The sequence below is a fragment of the Dryobates pubescens genome, chromosome 11 (genome assembly GCF_014839835.1).
Source record: "Dryobates pubescens isolate bDryPub1 chromosome 11, bDryPub1.pri, whole genome shotgun sequence".
NCBI lineage: Eukaryota > Metazoa > Chordata > Aves > Piciformes > Picidae > Dryobates > Dryobates pubescens.
The window spans coordinates 21,757,217-21,784,409 of NC_071622.1; the positions used below are offsets into that span (position 1 = coordinate 21,757,217).

General features: G+C 39.3%; 1 protein-coding gene across 2 annotated transcripts; it reads right to left on the bottom strand.

The window, feature by feature from the left end:
• Positions 1–1,694: 1,694 nt before the first annotated feature.
• Positions 1,695–23,825, bottom strand: GIPC2 (GIPC PDZ domain containing family member 2). Of its 2 annotated transcripts, none has more exons than XM_054165530.1 (6): positions 23,485–23,825; positions 17,005–17,190; positions 13,288–13,468; positions 10,670–10,779; positions 9,870–9,951; positions 1,695–2,119 (listed from the first exon to the last, which is right to left on the bottom strand). In XM_054165530.1, the coding sequence occupies exons 1-6, from the start codon at positions 23,716–23,718 to the stop codon at positions 1,965–1,967; spliced, it is 948 nt and encodes a 315-aa protein (XP_054021505.1). In that variant the 5' UTR covers positions 23,719–23,825; the 3' UTR covers positions 1,695–1,964. The 2 variants fall into 2 exon arrangements, with proteins under 2 accessions (XP_054021505.1, XP_054021506.1); XM_054165531.1 differs by lacking the exon at positions 23,485–23,825 and adding an exon at positions 20,652–21,222.
• Positions 23,826–27,193: the final 3,368 nt, after the last annotated feature.

A 27,193-nucleotide genomic window follows, 5' to 3' on the forward strand; every position in this document is an offset into this window, starting at 1 on the left:
GAAACAAGACCAAAATATCCACAACAGCATTTAGATAACTGGAGATCATGCCCTTTGAAAGCCCCCAGGAAGAGTATTTGTAAGAATTTGTGTAATATTTCATAACTAGAACTTACTGAAATATGTACAAAGCACTGAAATGGGGTGTAAAAGCCTTCCTAAATAACATAGGAGAGAGATAAGGACCTATTCTCTCAATGATACTTCAGTGTCACAGTTTTATACCAAAAAAAACCCAAACAAACAGAAAGCCACAACAACGACACAGAAAATGAAAAATTACTGTCATAGTCTTTATTTTAAAAAAGATCTCACAAGGCAGTGACAGGCATTCTCCTTAGAAGCAACCAGGTGGTGATTTTGAAAATAGTTTTTAGCACCTATAACATTATTTAGATATATATAAAAATATTAAAAAGCTACACCACCTTCCCAGGTCAGGCCCCACATCCTTATTCAATTTCATTTTCAAGGACACTTATTACATGTTGTTTGGCTAAAATAATCTCTTGAAAGCAACCTTTTCTAAAAATTAGCAAATGTCTGACTTGATTAAAACTAAGCACTCTAAAAACTGATAAGGAATCTAGTTGTAAGTAAACCCAAAACTTACTGCATCGCTCTTTATTAAATACAGAGTGAAAAGGAGGATAAATGCAGGCACAGTAAATATGGTAAAAGAGACAGTTAATATTTAGTAATCAGAGATTAGTAAAATATTGTGCTAAACTAAATATTTATGTACAACATAATTGGAAATCCTTAATCTAAAATTAGTTTCAGGTATTTTTCATCCAAAACATGATTGTTTGTGACTTTCCAGTAACATCCAGGTCTTGACACCTTCAGTATCTCTCCTCTGTCACCATGCTTCAGAGAAACATGTTTTTTCTTGAACTAAGGTTCTTCAGAAACAGGGTAGCTTCTTTCCAGCTCCAGCTACAGGAAAGACAATGTCTAGGAGTGGTGGGTTGACTTGGGGGTGCTGGTAGATGAGAAGGTGGACATGAACCAACAGTGTGCACTTGCAGCCCAGAAAGCCAATTGCATCCTAGGCTTCATCAAAAGAAGTGTGGACAGAAGACTGAGAGAAGCAATTCTGCCACTTTACTCTGGTAAGACCTCACCTGAGTACTGCATCCTCTGGAGCTATCAACACAGGGACCTCATATGGAGGGAACCCAGAGGAGTGCCACAAAAATGATCAGAGGCTGGAACACCTGTCCTGTGAGAACATGCTGAGGGAGATTGGATTGTTCAGCCTGGAGAAGAGGTGACTCCAGGGAGACCTATTAGCAGCCTTCCGGTACCTGAAGGGGGCTTACAAGAAGGCTGGAGAGAGACTGTTTACAAAGGTCTGCAGTGATAGTATGAGGGGCAACGGTTTCGAATTAAAGAACAGTAGATTTAAATTGGATGTTAGGAACAAGTTCTTTACCATGAGGGTGGTAGAACACTGAAAGAGGTTGCCCAGGGAGGCAGTTGAGCCACCATCCCTGGAGATATGGAAGGTCAAGCTTGACAAGGCTCTGAGCATCCTGATCTAATGGAGGACCCCCTGCTCACTGCAGGGGGGTTGGACGACACGACCTTTGGGAGGGTCCCTTCCAACCCAAACCACTCTATGACTCTATGATAATCCAAACTCGTTGCAATACCTAACACTCTTCAAAATACTGATTTTTAAAGTTTATGTACAAACCCTAATTATCTAATTGTCTGTATATCTCCTTGAAACACTCCTTCTAGTGATTTCTACATGTAGGTTGTTTAAAATATTCAGTTGTCAGAACTTTGGGGTTATCTTCATGTTTCTATTAAAAGCCTTCCTTTGCAAAAGAAAGTCTCAGACAAGAATACTTCTAGCAATCTTTATTCATATCAATAAAAGTATTAAAATTCTGATGTAAGTATTTGAAAATAATTTTTTATTTTCAGATAGGGATTGATAAACTGCACAGGTCTCACTCCAGTCGTCCTTGCTTAGCATCACCTATTGCTCCCCATACATCAAATACAAACTCATCTGGAAATGCAAAATCTCCAAGAGTTTCATCCAATGCCACTGCAAATTCATCCGGGTTTTTCTTGTCTCTTCCAGCTTCCACCATTGTTGCAGCTAAAAAGCAACAAAACAAAATAGTGTAATTATCAAAGTGATAGCTAACACAAATGGCCAAGACAGTTTTTGAATGTCTGTTTACAAAAGCAGGTAAGTCATTTTAGGGAGATGTAAAGCTTACCTACTGAATTTAGGCTTCAATAGGAATTACATGCTTAAATTGCCCCACACCACCTACATTCTGCTTTGATGAACTTGAGAGCTTCCATAGAGTGCTTATTATATATTCTGCTGTTTGCTTACCAGAGGTGTAATTTTCAATTCAACCAATCTTCATCTTAATTTTACTAAATCATATTCTGTATTCAATACTAGGGGCACATGAAGCACGAGTCTAAAAAGAAAGTTAAGTGCAAATCTTCTGCAACAAACCAAAAGATCAAAAGGTAAACCTCAGTGTTGTTCTCCTCTAAAAAAAAGAAGAAAATCTTAATAAGTCAGCATTTGAAGTGGCCAAATGTTTTGCAGAAAGCCAAAAGGCATAGGGTTTGAACATGTAAAACAGCATACACCCTGTATTATAGACATATCCAGCCAAGCTAGTATGGGTTTGCTAGCAACAGCCCATGTTTTATGAGTTTAAGTGTTGATCACAAGCTGCATTTATATAGGACTAATGACAAATGGGCCTACAGAAAACATTTCAAAACCTAGTTACTTTAGAAAACAAGAATTCAAATATCAAGCTTACCTAACATCTAATGTAAAACACAGAGAAAATTAAAACCTGGTCTGTTAGGTATTGGCCAGAGTAAGTTTGCAACTGCCTGAAAGAAGTAATCCTCTCAAGAAATGGCCATATGACCTCAAACAGATTGGCTTAATTTTTCAGCTTAATTTTAATTAGCTTTAACTTGTTTTTTTAATAAAAAAATCCAGACAGTAAAGAGACTGAAGTATTTATGGTGAGCCACATTATTCTTCTGCTGGGATCTACATTTTTTCACAACGCCATCCAAACTAAAGAGTAACCGATTTCAGTGCAATGAGTTTGCTTCTGTTATTATGACCTCTAGCTCTAAAAAACCAAATCTTTGAAGGCTAGGAAAGTTTGTGCTTATGCCACTACAAAGTGGAAAAGATCAAAGTTATTTCTGTAAACCAGGGGATTCAAATCATGCAAAAGTAAGGGAAATGCCTTTTTGCTGTGCACAGTAAACCAGAGCCACCAAAGAATTGGAACATCTTGGTACCCAGGAAAGTTAGGGTGGTCCGATACAACAGAGGCAGACTCTGATAGCTTGTATAGCCATGCTGTTTGACATTTGCTCTTATTTAACACCCAAATATCAGAATTTATCAAGTTTTAGACTTTAATTTGGAAATGGCTACACTAGGGTCACTGCTTAGGACTCAGTTCCTAGTTGCTGTGTTTATCACTTAAACCTTTAGCCATTGTGAGGGCTCAAACTTCTCTTGGTTGTGGCACTTGCCAAGGATGAAGTGTCAGCACAGGAGTTTCTCCTGGTTAAGCCAGGCCAGAACAACTACTGGCAGTGGACTCTCATGGTTTGAGGGAGGAAGACGACTCTGTAAAATAGACTCAGAACAAACAGCACTGTTGAATGCAGTTTATTTTCTGAGCTGTATCTCTGCTTCACAGTTTCTATTTATAATCACAGGAAATGTCAACATTATGCAATAAATGAAACCCTCAAAGCCTGCTTCATTTTGTGATTCCTTTACACACCTGCCTTATGCTGCAAAATGTCCTCCATCTTTCGCTACACATCAAGCAACCAAAACTTTCTTCATAAGCACATCAAATTCAAGTGTCATACTGAAGGATTTGGTAGATCCCAGCCTTTTCTCAGAGGGATATCTGAGTGGAAAACACATATTGCAGTGCTCGAGAAAGGGAAGAAAGTTCTGAAGCTACAAAACATCATCTTCACTGGGACAGTCTGCTGTCTACTACGACTGCATGCATGCACCAACATGGCAAAATCTCTCCAATGAAAAGGAAAAGAACCTTGCCCTTCTCTAAGTTTAATTCATTTTTCAAGTACTTAACATTACTTTGTTGACTTGAAACTCAGCTCAAGTTTATTGACATCAAGTTATGAACATCTGGCAAATAGTGGTTGCTGTTATGTAAACTTGTTACAAGCTGTGAACAAACTTGAGCCATATTCCACTTTGTAGACATCAGCAACAGTAATTCTGAGGAAATTTGGTGTTTTAGTTCTAACTACGTTCAGACGTGAGGCTCCAGAGAGAATCACAGTGTGCCAAAAACTACACAAAGCAGGGCCAAGGAAAATTTACGTAAATCTTGACAAACAAACTGCTCTGACTGAGACAGTTCAAGTGTAACCCAGCTTCCTGGGCACCACTAATGGTTCTCAAGGACTCTCAAGACCTCTTTCCCTGCCAGAAAAAACCCTATGCCTATTGTACTGATTCTTTCTGTGCCCCCTGTGAAGATCCCGGGACACAGACTCAGAGGAGTCTAGATGGAAAGCAGGCATTAAACAAGGGATTCTCGTTCCTGGCAAGTTGAAGACAAATATTTGTCCTACCAATGCCACCACACATCCCCTGACACTGTGGCATATCAGATTTCTGCATATGAACCAGGATATGAAGTTACTCTGCTACACTGTTAGAAGACTGGAGGAAAAGGAGTTTGCAAGATGACACAAGAGAAAATGAGGCTAGAGCTTCCCAAATCATGAAATAGGACTTTAAAAATTGGTTATCGAAGATTTACCAAACTTGAAAACAAAAATCCACTAAGTTTAGATAATCAAGTCAACTTTCAACAAAGCCAGGACTGAGTCAAGACCGTCACCACGGTGCAAAAGCAGCATCCTTAAACAAAAGTGTTTTCATCTGTATTGCGCAACTGTGATCGGCATTACCGGGCAACATTTAAAGCAGCATATGTATTAAAGCACATTTCCCTCCCTTCCCAGGTTCACCCGGTGCAATGAAACCACAGAGATCCCGGCCGGTACAGGCGTTCGGCAGCTCGGTGCTGCCCTCTGCTGCCCGCAGTCCTGCATTGCTGCACAGGCTAGCGCGGGATGCCAGCCAGTCCGCCTGCTGTGCTCACGCGTTGTGTGTGCCACCTATGTGTACCAGCGTGCAAAGCTAAGCCCTGCTCTGTTAGTTTCACACGTACAGAAAGGCTAAAGTTAACCCCAGTGCACATATTGTTATTTCCCCAGGCAGTTAACGGAGACATGAGATGGCATTCCCCGGGTGGCACAGCTGAGCAGAACACGCATGTTTACACAATGACATTTGCAATGCATAATTCCCAAGGCAAATCAAAAACTACTGATTGCCAAGGCATTTAGCAGACACTTGCCAAGCTGAAGAAAACTTTACTGGTTCTCAGAGGGTGACAGCTTCATGCCAAGTTGCCTCCACTCCTTTTTCCCCCCTACTGATTCTTGCAACAGCCACACAATGATTACAGGAATTTTACTCCAATAAAATATTTTTCCACACCTCAGATAGCCCCAATTGTTTTCAGATTTTTTTTTTTTTTTAAATGATCTCACTTCAGGCAATGCTTGTACCTAGGAAATGTTTATACATAAAATGTGGGAAGTTCAGTAAACATAGAAATTGATGAAAGGAATTAGAAGTCTTCTCAACTTTAACTGGGAAGTGGAATATAAGGTTTCCCAGAGTATGAACAAGAAGTATATTGGCTTTTTAAACCCAGTCCCATTAAAATAACTTCAAAGTTCTTTCACAAAATCCTTATTTTCACCTTAGACAGACACACATGGCACAAGCCACAAAAGCTATGATCTACCTGCCATTGTTATTATCTACCTTACATAGTGGGTTTGCTACCTATATCCCATCTCGTAACTTCTAAAAATGCTTCAATATTTATTCTGATAGCTGTAATGCTATCAGAAGATTTGCCTTCAGCAAAAGGCAACAAATACCATTATTCTGGCCTGACACTTCAAAAGAGTTAAAATTCACATTCAGCTTCCTTACAACGTGACAGAAAATAAAGCATGTCATTGCAACTTCCAGTGTTTAACATTGCTTGGGTTTAGTTTCATGTTGAAAATTGTCAGGTCTGGCATTCAAGAAACCATTAGAAATACCCTTTCTTCTTGTTTCTTTTTGTTAGGTACTAATTCTTCTTGAAATGGAAGTTCTCTCCTTTAACCAGACTTGCTACCTTTCCCTTTTTCACAAAACTCTTATTCTTTCAGAATAGTAATAAACAATATACCCCATAGTGTATACAATATGCTATTCCTTGACTGGGAAATGAAGTCTTGTGACAGAAGGCACAGATAACAACAGATTCAGGGAGAATATCACTTTAGTCAAAGCATTTCTAGATAAAACATCTATCCAATATTGCAGGACTGGATTAGTGAGCCAAGATAAGAAGCTTGAGTGACAAATGTTTAAACTGTTAGGACATTTTGACTAGACAAAAAAAGTTTGAAAACTGAAGTCAAGGTGGAGAAGTACATTTGAAATTCCTGTAAGCAGAGATGTAGTATATGCAAAGATATGTAATGTTCAACAACACTATAGGGAACAACAAAAAGGAAATAATAATCCAAAAGCATAAAACCAGAACAAAGTAGAATAAAATATAAGAGGGTGAAGAGTTATCCAAGAGGTGCTGAAAGAAAAAAAGTGGATGGGAAGCCCTTTTTGCCATCATTTTTTCATCAGCAGCATTCTGGTGTTGGATTGCATAGATCCAGGCTTCCTCCCACCCAGAATCTTTGGGATCAAATAGAGCCCATAACAATTTCAGCCTCATTAATGGGGGGTGGGAATCGCCAGTATTTCTCACTAACACTGCTTCCTGAGACCCTCCTACTAATCAACTGTTCACATTTTTTTACCAGAAAGCTCTGACAGGATTTAAAAATAACCTAATTTTTCTCTAAATGGCACATTTATGTTTTAAACAAGGCTGAAGTCAAGCCCTGGCTTACTTTCTAATGTGCCCATAAAATAACTGAATAATATATTTCCAAGGCCAAGTGTCCCTTCTGCATCTTAAGTCCAATTTTCGGTAAACTGAAGTAGTAAAAAGGGTAAAAGTCCATTCAAAATGTAGGCATCTAAATCTCAACAGCATTTATCTCCCTAAAAATCAAAAACTGAGCCAAAATTTTAAAAAGGGGGAAAAAATGCATGCATTTCCATTAAATAATTTCCAAGCATTTTGTTCCGACTTAGAGATTTATGTGCAGATTTAGTCAGCCATTCTTAAAACTGTCAAGATACTTAACTATGAAAAAATTAAGGGCTTTATCTCATCTTTAATTCTGTCTGTAATTTTACATTATTTTTTCTTTCTTTCTAACTTCTGGTTTAAAACTGGGGCACTGCTTTAGAATTCAATCACACCATGAAGTGTCACTTTAATGGAGATGAAAGAGCAGTATTAACTGACATGCAAAGCGTCTGACAAACAGAACTGCATGGGAGTGAGCAATGATTGAGATCTTAATCACTTGTCAGCTGTCGCACTGTGATGACTTGCATTTCCAACTAATCTGGCTTGAGTAATGAGTGAAATTTCTAGCTGAGTGGTGATTGGCATTCTGTGAATGAATCCTTTCCTCATATTTCATTTTCATGGGTGACTGATCACATCCAGTACATGAAAAACTGACATGTGTTAATTGAACAGATTTGTGACAGGTGATTAGCTCTCCTTTCCTAAATAGTCCTAGAGCTGTTTAATTGTTTCTCAATTGTTTCTTTTTGACATCACCACTGGCCCTCCACTCTGAGCTTTAAACTTTAGGAGATGGCTTCAAAGGTGCAAACTAAAGATGTGTGAACTCTGTAGTCTTTGAATTCTGACGGTTTCTCTTTGTATCACTACCTTTCTGGGAGGAAGAGGTGAAGGACAAAACAACAATCTACTTGTGAAAAAGCGAGTATCTCTGAGGAGAAACACTTCTTCCTTATTTGAGTATTCTTTTAAAGCGTTCTTTGAAAATTTCCAAGCTACATACTGAAAGATGAAGGACATGGGATATTTTGGAAAAAAACACACACTATAATCAAGGAATTTATGGGAAAAGTCTTATCAGATACTTGGCAATAAGCTCAGCCATATGTGCTGAAAACTGAACTCCTTAGTCTACTGTACATTATAGTACTGAGAACCAAAACCAACAAACACCAGTTCCCATAGGAACATGCTTCCCTGTTCCAGAGCAGAGCATAGTACACCTCAACATCTTAAGAAATCATGCTGTAATCTAGGATCTCAGGTTTCTGGGCTATGGATAACAAAACTGGAACACCCTTAGTCACTTATTTCTGTAGGGTCAGGATCCTGGGGACCTTGGAGATAGCCTGAAAGGGTAGAAGCCTCCAGAAGTCTGGCTTAAGCTGTAGGACGAAACAGGTCTCAGAGGAACAGCCGGCACCACACTCAGAACTATGAAGTCTGAGCATCAGAGGCTGCAGAAGAGACAGGGGGTGGGATCCTCCCTATGCTAAACAGAGGGTTAGAGCCACACAGGGCTCCCAGGAGTATATTACCTGGCAGGGGCATTACATTCATTTTCCGGGAACAGAAAAGTTTAGATATTGTCCACAAGAGAATTAAAAAAATTTAGGCAGCTTTGGTCTTTCTTCCATGCCAGGAAGTCCATCTCCACCTTAAGCTGATCCACAAAAAATATTTTACCTAGAACTTTTCCTGTGAGAAAACTAGTAGAAGCTGCCAGCAAAGGGCTTCTATCTATTCAGATAACCTCCTATTGTGCTCTTTTCTTTGTGCTAACTGCTGCCTGTCCAACCCTCCTGCTTTGCCCTTACCTTCATGGCAGACCTATTTTCTCTTCAGCTTCACCTCCTCCTCTTCTTTCTCATAAAAGCTTTCTTTTCAAGATTGCTTTCCATTTAGTTTATCCTTTCCCAATTCTTGGCTGATTTTTTTAGATATTACCACAGCAATAAATACTGTTCTCTCAGTACTAGTAGCTCTGTATTTTCTTAGAAGAGTGCACCAGCCACAGATGGCTACAGCAGCACTTCTCACTCAGCTAGAATGCCCATACAAACAAGAAGTTCCTATTTAGTTGTCAGGTTAAGAGAGAGAAGCAACAGCTGTAAGGACAAGTCTGGTACAGTTTAAGGAACGAATGACACTGAGGTTGAATAGTTTCATTCATTATAAATTGATGATTATGATACTTAGTAAATATTCTGGGAAATTTCCCATGTACTTCAGAACATAAGCTTTAGAGAATTTGATAAATTTGTGCAACTACACTGTCAGCTCCCTTGCTAAATCTTTGCCCTGTCACTGATGAAGATCTCAGATTAAAACTTTCCTGATCAGCTTTGATGTGTCTAAGCAAAAGGGCAAAAGAGAAAAAAAAAAAAAACAGATAGATATGCTTGCCCTTAACAATCCTCAAATATGCTATACACAAGCTCCACTAGAAAATATATGCCAGAAAGAATACAGTGTTGACAGTTAGCAGCAAACAACTAAGTCATTCATACAATAGTCTACAGATAATATGCTGGAAGAATGCAGAATTCTTCATTTATCAGAGACACACATTTGCAGAAGTATCACACAATTAACCAGGTTGGAAAAGACCTTCAAGACCATCAAGTCCAACCTAATAAGTATGGGCAAGGTTTTGAGACTGAATGCTGGACAAGTTTTGTTTTGCTTACATCCAGAGACTAAAGTAAAAACAAATCTTAGACAACAGAATATGAGAATGTATTCAATCCTGTAGTAAAGCATCTACTAAAAACTCACCTAATTCAATGTCTCTTATCCCCATGTATGTCTCAAGAAGCTCATCCACTTTTTTAATTGCTTTTTCTTCAACTTCAGTTGGCTTTATTGAAATAAAGGGAGAAAAAAGAGCAAGAGTTTGATTATGTCCACACAGATTTAAAAAACAATCAGCAGTTTGTCACTGATTATCCTTACTCCCATCCTAGCCACCTACACTTACAAAACCTACAAGTAAATCATGTTATTCCACTCTCTTTCCTTCTTCTCACAAACATTCCTCTCCATGTCAAACTACGCAGCTCTCACATTCAGACTAAACCTTCCCTCTCCTGACAATACAAATCTTAATCAAATCCTCATTATCTTTAAAGGAACCCAGAATAAATTAAATTTCTTCTTCCAAATGCTAATCCTGATTTTACACATATTCACATCAATGTAAATTATCAGCCTTCACCCAACAACCCCTATGCCTGCCCAGCACATTTTGCAGTGTCAGAAGCAGAACAGACTCTTTGACCAACCCCCTCCTTTTTTTCCCCCTCCTCTTCTCTTTTTAAATTCCTTCATCTAATGTACCTTAAATTCATCCATGTAATCCATGACATCTAAATACAGGCTCTCTGTTTCCACATTCCTCAGCCCATCCTATCCCTGGTAGCCTTCAACTTTATATTTCTCTCTGCAAACAGCTGTCATCTTCTCAAGTCCTGCAAGCTTTGTAATACCCAGATTTTTCCTTTACCTTATCCACCCTGAGGAAGAATAAAGGGGGTGCTAGATGATTAAACTATTGTAGAGCCCCAAGACAACCATACCATTTCCTCCACAGTAGCAGGGCCTTTGGTTCTCAGACGAAGTGTTTCTCTCCCTTTGGAGATCTTAGCCGCTGGCAGAGTTCCACCTTTGGACCTTGGTTCCAGCTTTTCTGAAGAAAACAACAATAACAAAAAGAAAAGAATACCAAACAAAGTATGGGTACAACAAAATATGGTGCACCTGCTTTGGCTATTACATTACTTAAACTTTTTGTTCTATCTAGAATGTAAAAATTTAATTACAAATTAACTGTATTTGAAGTATACCTTTGCCGAAAATTTGTCTTCAAACCTTGATATCTGCTTGACTGAACTGAAGCTAGGACTTCCACTGACCAATGTGTCTCTGCAGGCCTCTTACACTCAACTTCATATATGCACTTTGTATAATTTTATTTCCCTATTCTACAGAAAAGTATAAGTATTTATTACTTAATATTACACGATGGCTGAAGTCATCAGGTCTCTACAGGCAGACTATGTAACAGGTTGAGCACTGCAACACTTCCATCTTTCACAGATGCAGTGGTGCAAATGCTAGTGCTAATCAGGTCATGATGAGCCACATTGAGCTGAGCTAACAATCTGATATCTAGTAGTCACATAGATGAAATGTCCCGAAGCAGATCTGCAGGAGTTTTCCCACTGTTTTCACCAAGATCACAATTTCACACCTGATGAATCTCTGCTAAGAATATCTGGCATTGCCCAAAGTTTTCTTTACCTGAATTCAGCTTTCTTTGTTTAATTTTGGGTAAAGGCACACCAGTTACTAAACGGAGTCATTGAAGACTGGGTCTTCCTGTTCTAGGACATAATTTTACATTCAAGTATGCCAAGGTTTTAACTAACTTACTGATGTGGGAGTTACATAGTTAATCTGGAAAGTGCTAGAAGAGAGAAGACAATTTTTCAGAACTATTTTTAAGTGTGCTATATACCAGATCATTCCTCATCTCAACAGCAGGCCTTTCTAATAAAGTCTCCTTGAATGCAATGCTGTAGTATGTATTACACAGAATCCCAGACGCAGTCAGGTTGGAAAAGAACCTCGGGATCATCAAGTCCAATTGAGGACCCACTTGTCCAGCAGGATCTGGATCTTGTTTGTCAATCTCTTCTGGGTCTGTTCTTGGTGTGCTGCACCTTCAACACTATCCTAAATACATTTGTGCCTAAAGCCTAACCACACCTAAGGCTATTAGGCAGGATATTCTAACCTACTGAGCATTGAAAACCTATATAAAAAATAGCATGCATCTTTAATTTCAGATAAAACATACTGACATGAAATTAGCTGCTTTCCTCCCTATCACAGACAGATTAAAAGCTATCTTAATCACTCGTTTCATGTAACTACTATTAAATAGCAGCTGAAGTCATCAATCAGATGCTAATTTAATCTGGTCATTACAAACAGATTATGTAGCACATTTAGCACTGAATATGAATTATAAACCAATGTTAAAAAGATATCCCCATGTTATGAATTGCAATACTGTATCTATATATGCAATACTACTTTACTGTAAAGTCTAACATCCACATTCACTTAACAGTACTATAAACTTATATCCAACTGCATTAGAGATTAAACTCATAAGCCCCATTCTTCACAGAAATACCAAAAGCAGTCTTCAGATTTCTCTCATTTTCAATTTCTGCTGCTATTGTGACACCAAGTGTTAAGATTGGTGTATGACAGCAGTTGTAAACTAATAGGTAAAGGTTTGAAAAATAAATATTCGGGCTTTTGCTGCTGTGGAGAAGATGACGACTTTGAACAAGCTGTTAGTGCAGGTGTGCATGAGGACTTGTACAAACATAGTTTAGCAGTATTGTGAAATTTTTATTACAGAAAAATACTACATGGTTGTGGGAGTGGGACTTACAAAAAAGAGAGAAAAGATTAAAACTCAATTTCTATTTTGACTGTTTAAGTTAAACCTACTCTATTGTTGTTGCTGCTTATCACACTGATAAAATTAGTATCAGTATGTATTCCTCCTATATTGGTATTACTTTCTCATAGTTGGCAGGTAGAGACAGGGCTTTGCAATACTGCATTCTTCTAATTCTGAGTATACCTTCTGTATGATTAGAGATGCACAATAAGTTGAGGAGATGGAGACCAGGCAGCCATGCAGCAAAGGCAGTGCTCTAGGGAATCCCAGACTGCTTTCTGAAGCATCCTTCTGCATCATAGACTTCAGTCCCCAGTAAAGGGTACAGAAATAGGAAAATCTCACACAGAGATGAACAGGGATTACACCTCAATAGAGGAAAGGAGAATGTTCAAGGATTACCACATTAGTGATCTATGCATTAAAACCGCATCTACAAAACACTTCCTGCGCTTATTTTGCATGATCATGCAGCAAAAGAATCAAGAAATGGAGACTCCAGCTGAGGTAGCCCACACCAGGATGTGACTGTTAGAGAAAGCAAGGTGGAAGAAAACTCATTCATAAATTTCCCACTTCAAAGAATAATAAAATAAAATAAAATGTACTTTCTCGTATGCATTTGGCTGCAATCTGAAAACAAACCTACAATGCAATGCAATGTTGGTACTTTGATAACCAGTGAACAAGGTGGACAGTAGTCAGGTCACTCACCAAATGCTTTCATAGGCTCTATCAGCTTCAGCTTAAATATCTGACCTTTCTCCAGATCTTTTAGCATTTTGGCAACTTCATAATGCCGACAATCTGACACATTTCTTCCATTTATAGTCTCTATGTGATCACCCACACAAATCATTTTGGTTTGGTCCATAAGGCTACCTTCTTTGATTCGCTGTTGGTTAAAATTAAGAAAGGGGGGGAAAAAAATATTAGAAACACTTCTTGAAACTCTGTTGTTACCTATTTATGTTTTAAAGAACATCAGCTAACAGCATTAAATAGCATTGAGCTTATTATACCAGTCAGTGCATTTTGTCTATATGATTTCAATAAAACATATTTTGGAAAGCATCATTTTCAAACAATCTATTTTAATAAGCATTGAATATAAAAACAAGAAAAAAAACCAAAACAAAACCAATTTCACAAATTAAGGCTTCTGAATAAGATAATAATGTTGTCTCTGAACTCAAATGTGTCAATAATGTAAATATTTGAGTTTGGGGGCTTTCTTTTGATTTAATAGCCTAGCAAGTGTAGGAACAGAATCTTTATCTTCTCAAATATGCTCTAGGGACATAACAAAATGTGTGTAATATACTGAAAGATTACATGCTGTAAAGGGCTAGTCTTAATGGTCTATAGTGGTAAAACTTCTACCATACTCCTCATCAGGCTACAGAACTGTATGCTAAAGTATTTCCTCAGAAATAACAATGAAAAATAGGAAATTATTCTAAAGGCCAGCTTATGGAACACAAATACAAATGGTCTAAAAGTCACAAAAAGAAGTCAGTATTTATAATTTTTGTGAAGTGGAATTTAAAAAGTGAGGAAAATAACCTTAACTTATGTCTATGATTTATCAAGTCAGTTGAAGGACACTTAAAATTTCAGTGATTCTGTTTGTTGTTATATGCTGTCATATTTGTTTATCATGTGCCTCAGTCATGTAAGCCCCTACCCTATTCTATTTAATAGAAAAGCTCTGACACAGTAAAACATCTCATATTTTGTAGAGATATTAATTTCATTCTAATACCTTCCCAAATAATACACTTCTCAATAAAGGCTGCTGTCTTTCAGGCTAACTTTGTGTGAGATAACAGTGAGATAAAGGAGATAAACCCATTACCACCTACTACTATAACACCTAGCATAACTATCTCGGAAACCTGCTTCTAGTTTATGTGCGCATGCCCGAGCCCACGTATGTGCCTCCATCTGAGAGAGGCAGTGGGAAGTGTGATAACTGTCAGTGTCCTCTAACATACTGCAACAATTTTTAGCTTCAGGCTGAGTTTAACTCTTTCTAGCTCTTTTTTCCCTTACGCCTACCTAGATTAAAACCAAAAAGAAGCTTCATGGTGAATGAAGAGGGGAGTATTGTACACACACCAGAAACTGGGTCCCAGATGCATTTGCTATCAGGTGCCAGGACTCAAAAGCATGCCCACTTGTCCGATTTCAGCTGGAATGGAGTTAATTTTCTTCCTAGTAGCTATGTGTGAGCATGGCTATGTAGTATTTAGTTGCTGCATGAGTCTGCATGGTGAATCAATTTTCATTTCGCTTTTCTTCTTCACTTGGATCCTAACACCAAAACTGTTAAAGTAATATTCACTGGCTATTTTATTTCTGTCATATCAAACATTCTTTTTCATATGACTTAGTTTTTATCATACCACCCAGTTAACTGACCAGAGACAGTAAAATTACATTGACACGGTAATTAAAATGCAATTGATATGCCTGTATTTCAAGTTCTCTACAGTTTGTTTAAAAGCTAGAATCTGTATTTCTTATGCGGCACTTAAAATAAATTGCATCACCCCATTTTATAATGTCTCCTTAAACACCAGTCAGTCATGCTGTGAGTTCTACTGTTATGCTTTGAATGGGTAATTTGATTCCATAATACATCTTCCCATCTGGCCACACACCCAGAAAACAAATTTGTGAAAGCAGAACAACTACAAGTTTTGCTCTTAGTAAAGCAAAACAATAGATTTCATGGGAGAACAACCTGCTGTTCAGTGTGTTAGGTTTATCAAACCCAGAAACTGTTCCACTATTCAAAATGCAACAAAATTGCTACAACAACTCACATATAAGTATATTTTATATTAATTGTTAATTAAAAATTGAACATAGGAACATTGTTTCAAGGAAAATAAGTGTGGAAACAAAAATAGTTCTGTCAAACTTTAGATACATTTTCTGCTCTGTCACTTCCAATAAAGATGCAGCTTCTACTTCTGCATATGGATTTTCTACACTGTTTTTCTAAGCTAAACATGCAACAGCAACAAATTTAGATCGTAGAAACTCCTTTAAACTGATGCATTCTCATGAAGACTGCACCATTTTCACTGTACTGCTTATTATTAGAGTAGTACATGGACAATGATATATTTGTGACAATGATATATTTGTACAGACAAGTTTTATGCAATTTACTAAAAATTATGCTTGTCTTGCTAACGTGGTGAGGGTTTTCCAGTCTGCTCCAATTATGCAGTAGTCTACGTGATGACTTTTCTCTTCATATTACCAAGCAAGCACAGAGAGAGTAGTACTCTGTACAGTCCTGCACAAGTGAACTGCTTTCAATGGCTTCTTCTAAAATGCCACATAAGCAAAAACATGACAGAATGTTAAGGTCTACATGGATGCTACCACTAGAAATTGAATTCTGTGCCTATAAACATAAAAGTGAAGCTATGTTTTTGCAAAAATGCTTACTGAAACCTCCAGCACATCTCAACTATTTCAAGCATGGTCTCAATCACATTTTTCCACAACAAAGACATGCAAACCTATTTATAAACTGTGTCTTATTTTATATCCATGGTAGCTAAGGAATAAATAAAGAGCACGACCTCTCAACACAAGCAGCGCTGTTTACAGCAGCAATGAAAACAGTGATTGGGAAGGCAGTAATCAAAGATAATTGTCAATGCCTCACTAATAATGGCTAACTGGAGTAGATTAGAGCAAAGCATCTAAAAGGCAGAAAATGTAATTAAGGTTCCTAATACCTACTCTAGGAAGAAGGGTGCATCATTTCGTCAGCCTCTACTTGTCTCAAAACATAATATCTGGAGGTCACATAGAAGATGAGGAGGAAAGCAATTATGATTAATATACTGTACAGGTTACTGACCATAGTTGCTACTCAAGCTAATTGTGGTAAATTGTGTTAATCCTTAGCACCTTTTAATTCACCCTACTTATAAGGCAGCGATATTGGAAAACTGAACAAGCATAATACTTGTACCTATTCTTATACAGCACAAAGGCTTCCACCCTGTGAACAGTGATAAAGACTGAAAGAACATGATCTCATTATCACATGAGTGACAGAAATTCTACAAGCACTTAATCAGCGACATCACTTTAAAAAAGAGGGGACAGATGCAAGCAATACCTAACAGCTACCACCTCACAGTAGGTCAGAAAATACAAGGGTCACAGCGTAAAGCTGACACACACTACAGAAGAAATGAATAAATTAACTAATTTTGAGGGACATGCAGTACAGAATTAGTTGAAATAACTTTGAATGATGTACTTAAAGAAAAGCAACTTTACTTTCTACTTACCATGTATAAGATTTTATAGTTCTAGAGGATCATAAACCAATAGTTATCCTGTTATAGTAACAGAATCTTCTATAGAACTAATTATAAAGGTAAATAAATTTACCTTTATAAAGGCACAGCCAGTTCCATTGTCTGTAATGGTAAGCCCAAGCATATCATCAGTTTTAAGTATTTCCACTTCTTTTCGTTGTCCTTTTATGTGGGCAAATATGAAATCTTCAAGGCCAATTTGTGCACCTAAGAGCTTGTCCATATCAACTTTATGAGTGTTCAAAGTGCAAAACATGATCTGTGCAGGAGGAAAGCAAACACATTACCTGTAAGTTTAACAGTATATTATTCAGCTTGATGAGCTTGATAGGAAGGTAAAAGGAGAGCATAATTCTGGCCTCTCTGATAGATCCATAGCTGAAATGTCAAAAACTCTCATTCTCCAGCTGCGCCAGGAGAGGCAATAGTCTCCATCCATGCACAGGACAGGAAGCATCAACAGCTCAATCTCTGCAGATAAGAGCTGGCAGGGAGCAAAGGAAAGAGACATATCTGTGTGAGCAGCCTGTCATGGCCGTCTCAGCACATCAACTCTGACACAGGCATCTTGAGCTAGAGCAGAACAGATTGTTCTAGAGGTTTGAGTGAGCAAACCAAAGAGCTGCTACCATCTTTTGCTTCATCATTCACTCATCTCAAATTCCACAGGATTCAAACATCTCTAGGGACCGTTTTAAAATGTAACTGCTGGAAAGCACTTTCAAAGAAAAGAGAAGGAAAAAACCAAAAACCAAAACCAAAGTTGTCAAAACAGAAAGGTCATGAGAGAGCATGAAATATTTTATATTGCCCCATGTATTCTCCACTTAGCTCAGAGCGTGCTGTCTCCAGTATGTTTCATGAATTTCTTACTCTTCCTCCAGCATAAGGGAGGGGTCATCTCTCTTCCAGCTCAGTAAAGGCAAGGTTTAAGAGAAAGGGCAAACTGATTCTTTATAAACTGGCTTTTCTGAGGTACTTGACTTCAGCTCTAGGCATCAGGCACTCCTTTTTCTCCCTACATGTATGCTAGTGGTTCTTTAACACAGAGGTTTATTGTCCTGGTCATAGGCAGGATGCAACTATCCTAGCTGTACTGCTCTGGACAGAGAAAATGCTTTTTTCCCACCATGGTGATGCATAGAGGAATTTGGCCAGGGCAGGCTTTAAGTAGGAAATTAATTTTATTTTATAAATAATAATCTCTAATAATCAGCATTACTATTTTTAGCAACAAAGGTTAAATTCAAACAGACTACACAAAGTTCACGTATACATATATCTCTTTCAAGCTACATGAATAACAAGCCAGTTTACAACTGCAACTAAGTACTTGTTATAAACAAGTACTTGTTGTAAACAACAAGTACTATGTCTGTACGTTTAAGACATTAGATTCTTTCATCTGACCTTGTCAAACAAACAATCATCTAGTAACTACTGTCACACCTTTGAATAGATAACATTGGCAACAGAGCAGAAATGTGATATTTAGAAACTCGATCCACAGCTTCTCTTTTTAGACCTTCATCTGGATGACATTCCTACTACAGCCTATAAGTCTGCAGAATTTTTTGTGAGTCAGTTCTGTGCTAACCACAAGGCTGAGAGAGCATGAACCAGTCAAAAATAAAACTTGTATCATTCTTTATTCTCTTTAGTGAACAACTGCTTTTTCTCAGAACAGAGATATGCAGAGTAATGTACTAAAGATGTATCTCCCCAGGATAATATACAGTTACATGATTTATCAGTTACAGCACAGCTTTATTCGTATAGGACTGAGACCTCTCTGCTCAAAAATGGTATTTTTTTAATAGATTTTACCTACGTTTAATATAGGTGCCTAATAACAGCTTATATACTTAAACACTTAATAGCTACTACTGTATGCCTTCCATTCAGTCATTTTTTGATATATTTTTAATAGTAATTTTCTTACCCAGAAAAAATTGGTTTTGGCGAGCAAAAAAATTCAATGTGCAGTTTTCAAGACTCGTCTTTCTTTTCTTACCCTCAACCTTCATATGTATTTGATCTTTAACTTGGCATACCAGTGCTGTGACATTTCATGCCAACTTTAGCATGGTATTATAAATCATGACTGTTACATCAGTCACGAAGTATCTAGGATACCTCCTTTACTCAGAGAGTCATCTTGTGTGGCATACAGAACAAGGAAATTCCATTCTGCTGGCATGGACTGGGGGCTTATGCACAACCCTATAAAAGAGATCTGTCAGATAAGATTACTAAAAGATTATTCCTTACCTCAGTATTTTCAGTAGGAAAAGACTACATTAGCCAATGAAAACGGGGGGGTTGTGTGTGTGTGTTATATAGAGAAACTTAATTAACCATGAAAAGCTGGGTTACAGTATGTGTTATATAAAGTATATATGCAATACCATACTGCATATCCTATATACTGATTACATTCTCATCTTCCATATTAAGCTTACATCTTAAGAAGAACTCAAAAATAAGTTGGCTGATAGATTACATACTCAGAAGCTAATAAAAGTGGTTGGTTTTTTTTAATGAGATCTCAACTTTATAGAGGAGATCATAACCACTTTTTCTATTTAAAAGGTGAGAAAATGGGAATTCAACTTCTGAGGAAGATGTAACACCCACTGACAGATTTCCCTACACACTCAGATGTCAGTAGATCAAGAAATCACCAATGCATTTTCTAGGTACTTGACTCACTTTATGCTCCCTGAGGAAAATGTGGGAGACTTGACTAGCTAAAGCAATAGACTAACCAAGTTTTTCCAAGTTTTTTGGTACTCTATCAGGTATACAACTTTGCCTCATGAAATACGTCCAAAGTATTATCCACTAAGTACTCAGTGGTTTCTTGTCTCAAAAAAACAAAAAAAAAAAACAACCAACCAACCAAACAAACAAATAAAAAACACCCACAGGGAAAAAAACCCCAATAACATAAAAAAACAAACCCCACCAAACAAAAAACCCAACACCAGAGCACACAAGAATTACAGTGAATGGTCTTTCATACAGCTTAAAAGTATTAGGAAAATAGATCATTAACACCACAAGTATTCCACAGGTGTAACACGGATGTGAAATTCAAGCACATCTTAGGGGAGCAGCAAGCAAATGCTTATTGCCGTAGGGCTGGGAGGAGGTGGTTTGTAGGGAGTGTTAAATTTGTTCACTTAAAGTCTCCAATCTGTAGGCGAGATTGTGAACAATTTGTTTCAACTGATAAGCACATGCTCTAAAACTCTAAGCATCTTGGCGACGAGTATGCTGATTTCATGAGCTGACCCTTTTCTCTAACCTCCTAAAACACACTTCAGATCTATTCTTGTTATAAGGTCACTTTTATTCAGAAATATCAGTTTCGCCAGTGGCTTATTTTTCAGGATTCTTTCATAAAAGTTTAAATTGAACAGGGTTAAATCAAATACTTCATGAAAATTTAATGTGGCACAGCCTCACAGTATACTTAACTGTTTAGCATAAGGAGGCAAGGCCTGTGAAACAACAGCCCCAACACAAGCTCAGCAGCTGAACTCTTGTTACTGGATGAGATGGAGGGAGCTGCACTTCTCCCCTTAGTGCTACCAGGAAACTCTTCCTTTTCCTGCATTCCCCTTATGAAAAAAAAAAAAAAAATCCTACCACTGTGAAAGAAAACCCAGCCTCCATGGGTTCTTAACAGACACACCCACTGAGCATTCAACTTACCTCATCAGCCCCACCACACTGCACCTCCAGAAGCAAACAAAGTAATCAGAAGTGCAAATTATGAGTACACAAACCGCAAGTCCATGTAGCTTCTGTGGTTTACCATTCCCTTCTCATCTGATCAAGAAATAGGCTGATACAGTTGGACTTTTATATCCCTGCTCCCAGTGCCTGATTAGCTACTTTGAATACTTTAAAGCCCTACCATGTGCTCTCACAGGAGCACACCACCACCAAATGCTTTAACAGACCCACATTGTCCTTTGGTCAGTGCTTATTTATTTATCATACAGGCTGCATTTACCACTTACAGAGAAACATAGCATTCCCTGGTACTTTTCCAGATAGTTACAGAGGAGTAGTAATCCCAAATGGCCAAGACCAGACACAAATACTTTGTGAAAGAAAGCTGTCATTGGGGCTCATTCCTTCCTAGATGCTTGTCAAATATCAGAAGAGTGAAGGAATGTCCCCTTTGAAACTGTACCCATCTTGTTTTGTCCTCATCCTACCCATTCATGATCCATGTCTGCACAGAAATGTCTGTCCAACAAACAACAAATACTGTGGTTTATACAAGCTTCTCACTGTCAATCACGGATCCTGTAAAGGATTCCCCAGCAGACATTAAACTCAGCTGGTCCTGCGAGATGTGATACAAAGAGGAAATGAGGTGCTGTAACCATGCAGAGTAAAAGGAGAAGTGACAGATTACAAGCTTAGCTCACCCTGAACCATATTAAAGTAGGAACTTACCCAAGAATCCATGCCCTTGCCTACAATGCAGTAAACTCACTTATCATAGTAAACATATTCCCTTCAGCAACAGTTAACCAAATGCTCTCTGCAGAGAGCACACTGACCTCTTTCCCTTCCCACCTCGATTTTCCACCTCAGTCACTACAGGGCAGAGATCTTTGTGATAATACCTGTTTCCGAAGGCATTCAGGTATCACACTGCCCATAAGATAGGTCACAGAAACTTTCCTAGACAGATAACACCTACAAATGGCATTTGAGTACCTCAATGTCTTTCAGTTTCATCAGGTGTAGCTCCTGGCATTATTCTCTACATACAACTGTCTTTCCAAAAGCAGCTTTACTTAACAGATAATACCATTTAAAATATCTAGTCTCTCCCTACTTCCAGAAAGCTCATCAGTTCCTAATAAATTAACATTTCGTAGCACCCAGTGCTATTCACTGATCTATCCCATTTTTCCTTGTCCATCCAAAATCTTGTTTCAAGACTCCCTAGTCCAGGTTCTTCACTCTGCTGTGCCTTTAAACCACAAAATACATTTGATGGTTAGTTTTGCTTCTTTTCTTTAAAACAACTCATTTTCCTGAGTAAAGGATTTTTAAGTTCTGTGCTTCCAGTAATAATTCTCCATCCATTTTTACCAATAAAACACATTTTAAAAAACAAAACCAAAGCCAAACCAAACAGGAATGGGACTTGCTGAGAGAGTAAGAGAAAAGAATTTTCTCTAAGTCAGCACAAGGCTCATACTCATGAAATACGGTGCTGCCTCTAAAACCTTTGAGAGGGTCAGATTATACACCTGTTGGGAGAAATGCGAGTACACCATTCATACAAAACAGAATTTCCTGGAGAACACTGATCTTTCTCAAGTTGGCGGAGCCAAAAGATCAGTAACAAAAGTTCAGCAGTGAAACTACAATAGAAGATGATCTCTGGCAACTATGAGAACTTGAGAGTAAAAGGTATAACTGGAGATGGAACAGAACAAAAGAGAAACGCTCAGTATGGAAAGAAAAAAAGAGAAGCAGAAGATCAGAAAGCAGCTGGGAAGACCTCAGACACAGGTGCATTGGCTGGTACTGGTACTTTTTAATTACTTAATGGAACAGTGACTGGTTAACTGTAGTCACTGCTACTGCCACTGTTACAATTTACTGTTGGAAATGGTATTAGGTCAGGCCACAGAAACCTCTCAGACCAAAGTCTGTAGTAGCAGTCTTTGCCACTTTTAAAAGAACCAGCTACAAATGAGAAAACAGACGCAGAACGAAATGTTAACACTTAATTTCGGCATGCCACTCAGAGGTTAAGGGTCATAGAACCACCTAGGAAGCGCTTGATAGAGGCACTACCTATTAACCAAGGGAAACGATGCATTTACAAGCACAAACGAATACCAAAAAACGCTTAAAACTTGGCTCAGAAAAAAAAAATCAAGAAAGCAGTTGGGTTAAAAAGACCCTCTATATACATTTAAATAACCTCACTTAAACAGCAGACCTTTAAAAAATAATTATCTAGCAATGCAGAAAGCATTCAGCTGAAATTTTAAAACGTAGCCAGATTTAATGCACTTATACCTCCCATGGCCTTCATTCCGAGTATTTACCCTCCTAGATGCATTGGGAGCTTTTGGGGTTTTTTGTTTGTTTTTTGAAACTGTAATGAATCAGTACAGTCAGTAATTCCTGCATTGCAAACAATTATTTCACTTAATTGTAATCCAAATGGTTTGCTTAAGAGTTGTGTTGAAGAGCAGGCTTGCAACAGGTTAACCAAGACACTCGAGATAGTTTGGTTAAAGGGATGATTGTTTCCCTCTGTGAAAGTTAAACGCGTTTATGCTTACATCCTCTCCCATACAGCAATGCTCATTTAGAAACAGCAACTGGATTGTTTTCTTTTCGCCCATAAAAAGGGAAATACCCAACTCCACAAAAATTTGCAAAGGAATGCCCACCGGCAGCTGCAGTGCGCAGCCGCCCCCAGCTTCCCTTCCGCGCCCTTTGGGGCCCCGTTACATGCCGCAGAGCGCAGCCGCGGCTGCCCCCAGCTCAGCAGCCCTACCTCAGCAGGGTCGATGCCGAAGGCCTCGCCGATCTTGGCGTAGAGCTCTCCGGCGCTTCCGAAGCCCTCTACACGGCCCGTAGGGCTGCCGTGCGCCAGCTGCGTGTGGAACTGCAGCCGCGACGCACTCGCTGCCGGGGCCGCCGCGGGGGTCGGGCCCGCCGCCTCGCCCTCCACCAGCTTGGAGGTTTCTTTGGACTTGTCCTTCCTCTTGCTCCTCAGCCCCAGCGGCATCTTCCGCGCCTGTCACGGGCTCCTGTCGTCCGCGTCGTCCGCCCGCTCTGGACTCTGCCCCCGGCGCCGCCCCGATGCCGCGCCGCCATGCCGCCGCCAGGTGAGGCGCGGGCCCGGCGGCCGCCCGGCCCCGCCCGCCTCCCTCCCGCCTGCCCGGGGCCAATGAAAGGCGGCGGAATGCGGCCGACGAGGGGTCTGCCCTGGCCGTGGTCCCCGCACCTTCAGCCACGGCCATAGCGGGGTCGTGCACCTAGGGGCCCCCACGACCCTTCCATCGCTGCCCACCATAGAAGTCGCAACCGGACGCAGCTACAGCCGAGTACAAGGGACTTGGGACAGAAGCTATTCTTATCAGCAAATAATCTTTCCTGTCCACGATATTGAAGTTAGAGGAGTTGTTTGGCTTTTTTTCCAAAATGGAACCAGGGTCTTCGCGGTGGTGCCCAATGGCACAAGAACACATCCAAGTGGCGGGTGCTGCACATTGGCCACAACAACCCCATGCAGTGCTACAGGCTGTGGCTGGACAGCAGCCAGGCAGAAAGGGACCTGGGGGTACTGGTTGACAGCTGGCTGAACGTGAGCCAGCAGTGTGCTCAGACAGCCAAGAAGGCCAATGGCATCCTGGCCTGTATCAGGAACAGCATGGCCAGCAGGAGCAGGGAGGTCATTCTCACCCCTACACTGCACTGGTTAGGCCACACCTTGAGTACTGTGTCCAGTTCTGGGCCCCTCAGACTTGCTGGAACGTGTCCAGAAAAGGACAACAAAGCTGGGGAGGGGTTTGAAGCATGAGCCCTGTGAGGAGAGGCTGAGTGAGCTCTGGTTGCTTAGCCTGGAGAAGAGGAGGCTCAGGGGAGACCTTATTGCTGTCTACAAGTACCTGAAGGGAGGTTGTAGCCAGGTGGGGGCTGGTCTCTTCTCCCAGGGAACCAGCACCAGAACAAGAGGACACAGTCTCAAGCTGCACCAGGGGAGGTTTAGACTGGATATTAGGAAGAAATTCTTCATAGAGACAGTGATTGCCCATTGGAATGGGCTGCCCAGGGAGGTGGTGGAGTCACCATCACTGGAAGTGTTTAGGAGGAGACATGATGGGATACTTGGTGCCATGATTGAGTTGATTAGATGGTGTCAGATGATGGGTTGGATCTCGAACCTGGTTTATTCTATTCTAAAGTTGAGACATACGAAGTTTCACGTACATATGAGGAAAAAAAATTTCTCTGGGAGGGTAATGGAGCACTCAAACAGGCTGCCTGTGGAAGTTGTGGAGTCTCCCTCTCTGGAGATATTAAAAACTCACCTGGATGTGTTCCTGTGTGCAGGTGGTCCTGCTCTGGCAGGGGAGTTGGACCGGGTGATCTTTTGAGGTCCCTTCCAGCCCCTGAAATGCTGTAATTCTGTGAAATGGAAGCCAAGGGCACTTTGAACTTGACTGCATCAAAAATCCTAAGCTTGGCAAAGGCTGGCTTGGTCCATTTTTCTAGCTAATGCAGGCATCTCTTTCACTTTTGTCTAAGAATGCATTTATCTAATTTGTACACTGTGAAGTTTATTTATATCCCTTTAAAGTCTTTTCCTAAACTGTACACAAACCCAGCTTGTAAAAGGTTTACCATCTTTCCATTCTGCTAGGAATGAAGCACTAAGTAGTGATCCAAATGGGTTTATATCCAGGATATAAAAGAAAACATGGAACATGCAAGGACTTAACCAATTCTTGCCTGTTCACCATAACTGTACACAATGTACCTGCAAACTTCTAAGGAGTAGTAAGAGCAATAGTCATACAATCAAAGTTTAGGTGGCTTCCTATTAAACTGGACAACAGCTTTGAAACACTGAGGTTTAACATGTAAATATTTGGAAAGTGCAATTTCTGGTATTTAGTAGAATTAAAATACTTGCTCCTCCACTGTGGAATAGAGAAATGTATTCCATAGAATGAGTGAAGATGTAGTCATCACAGAAGGTATCTTCTGTGCTCCAGTGTAACTACATTCATGCTCCAATTTCACTGGTATACTGAATCCACTCACGACTCGATGAGTGGAAATTTCATAAGGTAACATGCAGTGCTTCTAAAAGGAATCTGTTATAAAGCTGCAGAGAGGAGTAGCATGGCTTAATTGCATCTTCTGACTCTCAGAATAAAGACATACCACTGGGGAGAAAATAACCAAACAACAAACCCCAAACAACACACCACTAACACACACACACACAAAAAAAAATCGTAGAGGGTGTCAGACCAGGTAGGCACAGAGAAGTGAATTAGTAGGAGACAGCCCAGAGTCCAAAGTTCATAGCATAGCTAATCAGAATACCTACAGCATCTCTGAAAATACATACAACTTTTAAACTGATCATACTGTGGGGGGAAATAGGTTTGAAGCCAGTTGGATTAGTCTTTCCAGATAGCATGTGGAAGAGTTAACTGAATACTTAACAATACCTTTTATCTAATTCTAATTGAAGTTAACTGGTTTCAAAAATTTAGAGAGTTACTAATTTCCTATCAGTTTCCACCAATAAAACCCACAACAGAATAAACTTACCATCACATTTCAGTAGTTGATTTTCCAGTTCCACTTTGAAACCAGAAAACTCCAGCTGATTTCCCTGAACCTGGAGAACAGCATGTACTTTTTCCACTACTGGAATGCAATTCAGACAAATTGGATGAGATTGCAGTGAGATTAAATGAAATAGATTAAGTAAAAGTATCAAACTGTTCAAGTTAATTCTGATATTTAGTTGTTGGGGAGGGGTTGGTTGGTTGGTTTTCTTGTTTTGCAATTTTAAATAGGCAATTTATTTTAAAACACAACTTTTTCCATTTACTAAAATGTATTAAAAAGGAATTGGTGACATTGAGAAGTATTATGTCTTGTCTCCACCAATCTTGATCTCTACCAACTCATTCTGTCTTCTGCAAAGAGAATTAGATCAGTGTTAAAAAACAGTAAATGCTGTTAATGGTCACTACCGATGTTAACAATGTAGTTAATGTAAACTAAAACAGTCCCATTTGCATACAGTGACATACAGAGGTTGTGCAGGTTTGTTTTATTTTAAAAACTTGTGGACATTAACATAGCCCCAGTGTAGGTATCTGCTGCATAATTTTCTTCAATGAAAGTGCTATTAATGTTTCTGTCTTTCACAGGGAATTGGGTGGAAAAAGAGAGCTGAAGTTGTACAACAACTATGCTGATCATGGAGCAACAGCATCAGCATCGAACTATGGAGCATGTAGATATTATTATTTACATAATGAAACTAAAGCTTTTTGTTGTCATTTAAATGAGAGGGACAGTGCCCTTCTGAGAAATTATTCTTGAAAGCCAAACGCAGAACAGCATCCACCTGAAATGGTCATAGCAGCCCCCAGCTTTGGCAATAAATCAAGAAGTGTAAACCACTTAGTTTCACCTGTCCATTAATGCTGTGTGTACTAGCTTTTTGCTAA